This window comes from Aulonocara sp. 'chitande type north' Nkhata Bay, linkage group LG18 (assembly GCF_057382095.1).
Source record: "Aulonocara sp. 'chitande type north' Nkhata Bay isolate Kocher_YH1m ecotype deep benthic linkage group LG18, A_spYH_male_GT1.1, whole genome shotgun sequence".
In the NCBI taxonomy this organism is placed as follows: domain Eukaryota; kingdom Metazoa; phylum Chordata; class Actinopteri; order Cichliformes; family Cichlidae; genus Aulonocara; species Aulonocara sp. 'chitande type north' Nkhata Bay.
Genome location: NC_141361.1, coordinates 4,352,221 through 4,362,778, shown reverse-complemented (window position 1 = coordinate 4,362,778; position 10,558 = coordinate 4,352,221). Strand labels below are relative to the sequence as shown.

The 10,558-nt window shown below is 39.1% G+C and overlaps 1 protein-coding gene across 1 annotated transcript; it reads left to right on the top strand.

Moving 5' to 3' along the window:
- Positions 1 to 3,107: 3,107 nt before the first annotated feature.
- LOC147307695 (tripartite motif-containing protein 16-like) lies at positions 3,108 to 5,757 on the top strand. The gene has a single exon (XM_086271559.1). It carries the CDS (start codon positions 3,181 to 3,183, stop codon positions 4,831 to 4,833), a length of 1,653 nt encoding a protein of 550 aa, XP_086127685.1. The 5' UTR covers positions 3,108 to 3,180; the 3' UTR covers positions 4,834 to 5,757.
- Positions 5,758 to 10,558: the final 4,801 nt, after the last annotated feature.

The following is a 10,558-nucleotide window of genomic DNA, read 5'->3' as shown; positions in this document are numbered from 1 at the left end:
TAAAGGGTGACGAGGAAAGTGGAAACACAAAGGATGAAGTGAAGATTGAGGATGAAACGCAAAGGGGAGGAACGTAGGAGGGCGAGGGAGCCAGAAACATGGAGAGAGACACAAATACGAAAACAAACATGAGACAGAGGGAATAAACATAGACATGACTTGGGAAACATACATAGAGGACATGACAGAATCTCACAAGAGACACAAGGATGAGACAAAGACAAGACAACATAAGTAGAAATACAAAAAACTCAGACATAAAAGATTTGGACTCAAGACCAAACTGTATAAACTTGAACTTAAAACATCTTCATAAAGCTGAATACTGAATACAAAATAAGACTCAAATACTGAGTCAAAGACCTAGTACCCTGATAGTTCGTAATTTTCATGGGCAGATAAATCAAATTTCAAGAGCAGAGATGCTACCCTAAGCACACAATTTAGCCAAGAACCTGTTAAAGATTATTACAGAAGTTGTGATCAGCTTGACCATAGAAAGAAAAAACATATTCTGACATGTTTCATGTTTCTCTTCCTTCGTGAACATAAAGATGAAGTTAGAAAATTCTTTCATTGCTTCAATTCAAAAATGAAGAAAGTTTTTGTGGCAGTAAATGTGTTTGCTTTATGAAAAACATAGTTTTATTTAATTGTGAATCATTGGTTAAATTTAGAAGTTTGAGACTCGAATCTGTGTTTAAGTGAAACATGATATTTTTTAATGTTCTTTGTCATATGCCTCAAATGTAAAACACTTTGGGTTATCTCAGATTTTAAATGTGCTATATTGTAGCAGTTTTGGTGAAGAAGTGAAGAAGACTGGACTCCAAGCTGCTCCTGCTTATCACTGCTATGCTGAAGCATAGACTTGACCCAATAAATGAGCCCCATTTTATTTTAATCTTTACTTGGTCTTAGACTGTTAGACCACTGACACCACTAAGGCTGCAGCTGTAAGGATGAAAACTAAAACTATCTTTCTTCTTTTGCAAAACTCAGCTCTTCTGCTGCTAGTATACAGTATGTATACCAATGTTTGTGATTGGTTAGATGGTGCCAATGCCACCACTCTCATGTGAACATGCAGTGGAAACCCTGGTTTAACTTAGTGATTTGATAACCAGCTTCATGTGAGCACATATCCTCGTGGAAAAAGGGGACGTGAATCCAGATAACAGACAGATATCCTGGGTACATTGAACTTGGAAGTATTTTAGGATTTTCGTAAACTGGAAACTCTTTTCTCTTATCTTTCCCATGGTCCCTTAATGCAGGATCGTTGTTACAGGCTGTGACTGCTGTGAACAAACTGACAGAAAAATATTTAAATGTTTGCTTACTGATGGTCGTCCAGAGTGTGAGCACAGGTTCTGCTTACTGAAAACCCATGATGACTGTTTGCTTTTTGTTGTTGTTAGGTTGATGTCTCCAGAGTGACTCTCCTCATGTGATAGTTTGTGTAACTACTGTTGTTTTTAAAGCATATTTTTCATGTCTGCTGACCTACAGTTTATGACTGGTGTCTCTTATCCTATTTGTCACTGTGCTGGAACAACGACACTGCAGAGGATAAAAAAACGGTTGTTTTATGAGTTTTAACTCTGCTGCTCCTCGTCCTGGAATGTGGTAAAGCCTGAAAACACTCCCTCTGCTTTCTGCTCTCTCACAGCTGATCCCTTCCCTTCACACACCTGACAAAAATGAGATCAAATGATGAGAAGGAAACAAAATCAAATGAGAGAGTGAACAAGAAACAAACAGCATAGGTCAGAGTATAGAAACTGTTAAAACCATAAAGAAGTGAAAATACTGCATATATTAAACTCAGTGACTCTGGCAGATAATTACCTGAAAATTGGTACATTCGCTGACTGACATTGGATGACTTTGAAAAACATGGAACCATCAACAACTGCCAATAAAACATTTCACATAAACTTAATGTAGAAAAATAAGGCAAAGGCGAGGAACAAACTTTAACTCCCAAGAGCTGATCCTTATCTCAGAATATTTAAAAAACCTGGTCGCCTTCATTCCTCTTTCTCGTCACAGAAACAAGAATGAAAATTTTAACGCAATTAAACCATTTGGAGTGCAGAATGACTCAAAATCCCTGAAATGTCTCTGTCAACGCATTTCGGGCAGTTTGTCCAAAGTTTGTCCATTCTGCGCTCTAGATGGGTTGATTGCGTTAAAATTTGTAATCTCATTAATCGTGATGAGGGTGTTAATGTTGACAGCCCTAGTTTGTTGGTTTGTTTTTATTTTGTTTTATTTTGCGAGCAAGTTATTAGATCCCGCTCCAGCCAGCCAGAGAATCCTCTGCCGTCCCCCCTTTAACGCGTTGAAGTTTACAACCCTACAACAAACACAAAAACTGAAGACATTATGATATAGACTTATAATTTGCACCGATCTGTTTTCTGAATTCTATCACACACATATAAGCGAAAAGTGAGCGCGAGGGCCCTCAGTGAGCCTGCAGGGCACCAAGCAGGCAAGACAGAGCAAAAATGTAAAATGATTTTTAGATAGACTGTATGATTCTAATCGCTGTTCTGTAGTTTGACTAGGTGATTAGACAATGTTTTAAGTCATATTTATTAATATTCAAAACAGATAACTAACATGTAAGCATAGGTTAAAGTAAGGGAACCAATCATTTCAATCATTCTCGAAACCTGTCTTTTCCCATGTACTTCACTAAACAATGACATGACTCACAAAAAATCCACTGACTTGTGTTACAACAGCCAGAAGCACAGTGACCCAAGACATATCAAAGTCGTCAGTAGATCCTACAGAGCTTAAATCCCAAATCACCACAAGTCAGTCAGAACCGAAAAACCCTCCTAGATAAGAGATCCAATTCAATTCACATGTTAGGAGCTAAAAGTTAAAGCTCTTGAGTGTAAAAATTCCTGTTTAAATTCCTGTAAACTGTTTAACTGGGTCATAGTTGTTACTGTATTCAGTAAGTCAAGCATAACACACCATGCCTGTCACAACACGCTCTTTGTCACACTGTTAATACTTCCCCTGTATAAGGGTGGATTGCAAGAAGTAAAAAAGAGCTCAGTTTCCCTTCAGGGCACAGAGGCTGTTTGTCTTCACAGAACGTGAAACCTACATGACAGTCAGAGAGAAAATAGGGAATTAGCGCAGCAAGAAAATCAAATGGACCCAGAAACCTTCACTTGTTCGATCTGTTTGGATCTACTGAAGGATCCAGTGACTATTCCCTGTGGACACAGCTACTGCATGAACTGTATTACAAAACTCTGGAATGGCGAGAAGGTAAAGAAAATCCAAAGCTGTCCTCAATGTAGGCAGATCTTCACAGTGAGGCCCGTGCTGGTGAAAAATACCATTTTAGCAAATTTAGTGGAGGAGCTGAAGAAGACTGGACTCCAAGCTGCTACTGCTGATCACTGCTATGCTGGACCTGAAGATGTGGCCTGTGGTCTCTGTATTGGAAGAAAACTGAAAGCCCGCAAATCCTGTTTAATCTGTCTGACTTCTTACTGTGAGAAACACCTTAAGCCTCATTATTATTCACCTACATTAAAAGAACACAAGCTGGTGGAGCCCTCCAAGAAGCTCCAGGAGAACATCTGCTCTCGTCATGATGAGGTGATGAAGATGTTCTGCCGTACTGATCAGCAGAGTATCTGTTATCTCTGCTCTGTGGATGAACATAAAGGCCACGACACAGTCTCAGCTGCAGCAGAAAGGACTGAGAGGCAGAGAGAGCTGGAGGTGAGTCGACAAAACATCCAGCAGAGAATCCAGGACAGAGAGAAAGATGTGAAGCTGCTTCAACAGGAGGTGGAGGCCATCAATCAGTCTGCTGATCAAACAGTGGAGCACAGTGAGAAGATCTTCACTGAGCTGATCCATCTCATCCAGAAAAGAAGCTCTGATGTGAAGCAGCAGATCAGATCCCAGCAGGAAACTGAAGTGAGTCGAGTCAAAGAGCTTCAGCAGAAGCTGGAGCAGGAGATCACTGAGCTGAAGAGGAAAGATGCTGAGCTGAAGCAGCTCTCACACACAGAGGATCACATCCAGTTTCTACACAACTACCCCTCACTGTCAGCACTCAGTGAGTCTACAGACTCATCCAGCATCAATATCCGTCCTCTGAGCTACTTTGAGGATGTGACAGCAGCTGTGTCAGAGGTCAGAGATAAACTACAGGACATTCTGAGAGAGGAATGGACAAAGATCTCACTGACAGTCACTGAAGTGGATGTTTTACTGTCGGATCCACAAGCAGAGCCAAAGACTAGAGCGGAATTTTTAAAATATTCACGTGAAATCACACTGGATCCAAACACAGCAAACACATATCTGTTATTATCAGAGGAGAACAGAAAAGCAACATCCACAAAGAAACAGTCTTATTCTGATCATCCAGACAGATTCACTGGATGGTGGCAGGTCCTGAGTAGACAAAGTCTGACTGGACGTTGTTACTGGGAGGTGGAGTGGAGAGGTGGAGGAATTATTGTAGCAGCTGCGTACAAGAATATCAGCAGAGTAGAAACTGGATGTTGGTTTGGACATAATGACAAATCTTGGGCATTAGATTGTTTGAAAAATAGTTATACATTTCAGTACAACAACATCAAAACTCGTGTCTCAGGTCCTCGTTCCTCCAGAGTAGGAGTGTACCTGGATCACAGAGCAGGTATTTTGTCCTTCTACAGCGTCTCTGAAACCATGACTCTCCTCCACAGAGTCCAGACCACATTCACTCAGCCGCTCTATGCTGGACTTTGGCTTTGTTATTCTTATGGGGACATTGCTGAGTTTGTTAAACTGAAATAGACTGAATCCTTTCATACTGTTGTGGGATTAAAACAGTATTTTAGTTTCCATTTCTTTTTTTATTTCCATCATTATTGTGGCATTCTGCAATGCACAGAAATCAGTTACACATTACAGGTGGTACCTTGACATGTTCTAAATGTTCTCTTGATGTTTTTGAGGTCTTGTTAGATTGAGCTCTTTACTGTGTCTGTCTAGCCATAAAAACAATCACTTCTTGTGACTCCTGTGAACAAACTGACACGGTGTGGTTTTACAAATGTCTCTTTGCTGATGTTGCTGAAGATGCTGAAAGCTCAGTGAAGTTTTTTTTTAATGTTTTTCTGAAGGTTAATTTTAAAATTGATGCACAACACAAGAGGGCACCTTCATCCTGCTAACAGGGATGTAGAGGAGGTTAAAACACCTCAGCTCAGTTTGTCCACATTTTTTAGATTCTGACATGTTTTTAGCCTGATAAAACCCTTTATGAGTCGATTGTATTGCAAATCATGGTAAAAAGAATCAAATTGTCATTAGCTAATTAATTTGGAGCTGTATCATGTAATATTATAGAAACATTTCCTTCAAAAACAGAATATTTACTAACTGACCTTTTTCCATGGACTCATGTCTTCCTCATCTTACTGCCACGTTGAAACCACAAACTCCAGAAGATGTACAACAAATTGTGCATCTTCACCACACAGCTTTCTACTGTTTACTTTCATACCCACTAAATAAGAACCAAAAATATAATATAATCAATATGAAAGTATGAATTTTTATGTACCCCTTAAAAGAAAAGAAATCTTATTTGCTTGTTTCTTCTTGGTCATAATCCTGGATCCTGAAAGGTTTTGAGTTTTTGGACTTCTAGTGTATCCCTGTTCACTGTACCCTCTGCTAAACACCCCTCCCAAGAGGTTTTGGCCTCTAGTCAAAGGAACATTGTAATAAAGCATATTTCACCCAGTGGGGGTTTAATTTATTCAAGCATAAAATAAATGTCTGTATGCCAAATGCTCAGGAAGAACAAGGAAGTCCACAACCCCAAGCGAGGTAACACAGAATCATTGCCATTTCTATAGCCAGACCAATCCTGCATCATCTCCCAAAAGCCTGTTCTGAGCAAAAACCCTGTATGTTATTGAGGCTGACTTCACACAAGGAGGACCTTTCCTTAAGATTAGTGAGCAAACTAGACACAGTACCTATAAACCTTTAAAAGAGAAGAAGATGAACCTTGTGGCTCACAACTAACCTGAAATTGAGTATGTGGTTTCCTTCCCTTTTTATAGTGAGACGGAGAGGAGCGGAGAGAGAGGGAAATCAGCTGGGACCGACAGCTGTCAGACTGGTGATAAAGACCTGTGTGTGTACCTGTGTATAGTGCATTTCACAGAGTATCATCCTACTTTTCCCTTCTGACTCTTCTATGGTCATCCATTTGCATTTGTACATGACATCAGAAGAGACACCAACACAGACTGAAAACACTGCATCATTAACTCATAATTTATATTTTACAAATATATAAAATACAGACAGTGTTGAAAAAAGAAAAAAACTAAATGACTGAGACGGATTCTGTTGTACTGGATTAACTTTCAAGATAAGCCCACGATTCCAGATGTTCTGCAAAACCTTTTTGCACAAAATTGCATTTACCTTATTTTACTGAGACAGTGTGCAAAGATGAGATCAACAGCAATGAGCTGTGGGCTGAAACACAACACAGATGTATAACATTGTTAATAAAGTTAATTTGTCTGAAATAAATTGATGACATTTATATGTCCTAGGGCCCATTCAGATGAACATCAAGATTCTCCTCAATTATTTAACTGTTTTTAATATTATTTAACAGAATTCTACTTGTACAAACACAGAAGGGCATTCAATAACAAGAAACCCAAAACTGGATCATCCATTAACTCAAGTTAAGGTAAATATGGTGAGTTGTGAATTTAATGTACACTCGGCCTAGTGTGGAAAAGCTGGAGTGCTGGGCTGCAGCTTGTCAGTCTGGTAACTCAAACAGGCTCTTTTCCACACTGTTCTTATTTATAAAGTGCATTACAAATCCGAACACGACTACTAACAGGTGGATATTTGTGTTTTAATTCAAATAGCCAAACAACATAGAGCCACTTACTCCTAAAGAGAGAGACAGTGAAAGTGAACAGTATATCCTTGGTTTCTTAACATAACACTCATTGTTGCAGACAGGTGTGGCCCAAAAAGTGATCCCTTAGACTGATTTTTAGTTTTAGTGTTATTCATTTTCCTCTGAGTTATCCATTCTGCCACTAGTTAGCTAACATAAACTAATCTAAGTCTATTAGCTGCAACTAACAAACCAACAACATGACATTGGATGATGTTCCATACTGACAGAATATGGCACTAAATATGTTTTTAAAACTTTGAGCACTTATTTCTTAATTCCAGCTTCACAGACAGCATTATATCTATATCTGTTTTTGAGATCAGGGCTCAAAGGTTTAAATTAGCATTTTTATGTGTAGTGTTTCATGTCTTCTATAAGTAAAATAAATAAATAAATAAAACCTTGTGCAGATCATAATTCAGAACTCATCAGATTTTTACATTTTCTTTAACATCAAGTAATATAGTAGAATCTTCCTTTAAATGTATGGCTATATTTCAAATCAAACTTTTAACAGCTTAATCAAGATGATTTTATGACCAAAATAATAATCGACTGTCTGACAAAACTGGGACTTAAAATCTGACATAACATCAGATGTACTTACTATGGATCAGCTAATAATCTAATTTGTTGGGACTAAAGTCTTCCTCATTCCTGGTTCTCTTTGTTTGACGAAGTCTATGTGTTGTATTATCTTGATTAACATGTTCAACTCTAGATTTGATGCTTCTTAGTAGTGAATAACGTCCACAACCCAGTCTTTCTCCCTTTTCAGTAAAATCTGCAAATGTTTGAGGGTATCTGTTAACAATGATCTTAGCAACCTCTTCACAAGATGCAACGTTTAGGGTTTCTGCAGTTAACTTGCATGGCCTCCACAACAATTCTAACCATACTTCTCCTGTCCTCTGGATGACCTCTGTCTCCTCTTGTGATTGCATGCGACAGTTGGAGTGGAAATCTTTCCCAAGCTCAAATTTTTTTTCAAATTCAAATTTTATTTGTCACGTACACAGTCATACACAGTACGATATGTAGTGAAATGCTTGGACAACTGCTCGTGACCTAAAGAGAACAAAAAAGGAAAAGGCTATGAATAAGATAGGAAATAAATATGAAAAATTAAAAAGGGTAAATTTAACTAGGAAGGAATAAAATATAAATTAAGGTTAAAAATGAAATAACTGTACAACACAAATTAGAATGAAGGGTAAATTTGACTGGGAAGAATAAGATAAAGATAAATATATAAATTAAAGTTGAAAATAAAATAACTGTACAACAAAATACACAATACACAATATAGAACTATATAAGAATGTATGAAGGAATCTAAATATAAATAAATATATACACAATAACAGCAGCTGTACAAGTATTAACCGGAAATGAAGAATATAGTGACCAGTGTTGTGCAAAACCAAAGTCCAGAAAGTCCAGTGTGTGTGTAAGAACCATATGTGTGGGTCAGTACTGTGTGGTGGTGTGATTGAGAGACCGTATCGCCTGCGGGAAGAAGCTCCTCCTCAGTCTCTCTGTGTTGGTCTTCAGGGAGCGGAATCACTTTCCTGACCTCAACAGAGAGAACAGTCTGTTGTTGGGATGGCTGAGGTCCTTCACGATCTTCCTGGCCTTGGTCCAGCACCGCCTGCTGTAGATTGAGTGCAGGTCAGGGAGCTCGGAGCGGATGGTGCGCTCAGCTGACCGCACAACCCTCTGTAGAGCTCGTCTGTCCTGCATGGTGCTGTTCCCGAACCAGGTTAAGATGTTTCCCGCCAGGATGCTCTCTATGGTGCACGAGTAAAAGTTCCTGAGCACCTTGGAGGGCAGTTGGAAGTCTCTCAAGCGTCTGAGGTGGTAGAGACGCTGTCGGGCCTTTTTCACCACGGTGTTGATGTGATAGGACCATGACAGGTCCTGCGTGATGTGAACTCCGAGGTATTTGAAGCTGTCCACTCTCTCCACTGGGCACTCGTTGATGACGGGGGTCTGGTAGTTCCTCTCCTGCTTAGTGCTGAAGTCCACTATCAGCTCCTTTGTCTTACTGACGTTTAGAAGGAGGTTGTTCCTCTGGCACCAGTTCTCCAGATTCCTCCAGAGTAATGGTGTCATTCAAATTCTTTGGTCTGCCATCTAAAAAAAAAAAAGAGAGAGAGAGATCATTGGAAAAGCAACTTTATATGGCTATTTCAACAAATATGTCCTCACTAAAAGATGAACCCTGCAATTAGGATTGAGTACTAACAGAAAGGCAGTTTTGGGGACCTTGTCTGAAGATGAAAATCAATCCCAGGACTGCAAAAGAAATACAAACTCAAGGTCTTGCATTGAAAAGTTGAAAAATACATCGTAAAATACAGTATATTTTACAGTTTGTCACAATTTCCAACCTTAGTCCTACCATTACCAACGAAAGGTTAATGGTGTTAGATTCAGTGTCTACTTTTGCTTCGTGCATTGCACAGCTTCAAAGATCCTGAAATTCCTCTATGATGCTCTGTGTAGTGCTGGTTGGCAAGAGCATTTTAGCCTGCATTTTTAAATGACACAAAGTCAACTGTCTTCTAATAGATTGTTTCCTGTCCTTGTATTATGGCAAATCCCCCAATTTCTTGTTTCCTTGACTGCTGAACTGTCTATTTATGTTTTTGAGAAATATGGCTGGAAAATGATGTTCGGACACTGAAGTATTTAGAGCAACCTTCAAATGGACATAATACTCCCCCCCCCATGTTTGATATGAAATCTGAGAGGGGCACAAAGAGCTGTGAAGTTTTGTGCAGCATACCCACATCCAGGAACTTGACAGCTGAGGTCACCAGTGAACTTATAAAACTCCTCCTCAGTGGTCTCCCTTCTTGTCCTGTGATTCCTAGGCATATGTGAATGAAGGCAGAAAATGTTCTGAAAGTGGCAGGGCAGTTCTCAGTTCCACAAGAAAGCCTATAGTTAGCTACATGTTTGTGGCTTTTAACATGCAAACTGAACAATATAAATTTCCGTGCACTGAAGCCACAAAATTTAGAAATACACACAGTTGCAAAAAGTTCAGTGACCAATTACCTTTCCTAAATGACATATGCAATGCAAAAAATAAGAGTATTGTCAATAGGGACCAATTCCCAGTTTTTACATGATCAAAATTATTCACAAAAGGCTTCAATAAACAGAAAATGTGTGTCGACAAGAGAGCAGTGCACAAAAATGAAAAGATATCTGAGCTTGACGCTTTAATGGGTTTAACATGACTTAGTCAGCACTCCGCACCGTACAGGTAGTACAAGCACACCTGAAAACACTGACCAGCTAACAGCTTTAAGCATTTGGGCGCAACCTCGGTAGTTCACCGATTCACCTGTTGCAAAAGTTTTCTATCAAGTCTCATAAATCCATCGGCAACTATTACCTAACTAGTCTTTTGAGTCTCCACATTCATAGATATTGACATTTTGTCTTAGCATTTGAATTAAAATATCCTGGTAAGGTAGCTTAAATTCAAAACAAACAGTAATAAGAACGCATTTCAGACTTCTCTCGAATAAGTGAAAAAAACACTTACCTTCAGACTGA

Excerpts from the sequence above, each read along its gene's own strand:
- LOC147307695 (XM_086271559.1), top strand. The coding sequence starts at position 3,181 with ATGGACCCAGAAACCTTCACTTGTTCGATCTGTTTGGATCTACTGAAG.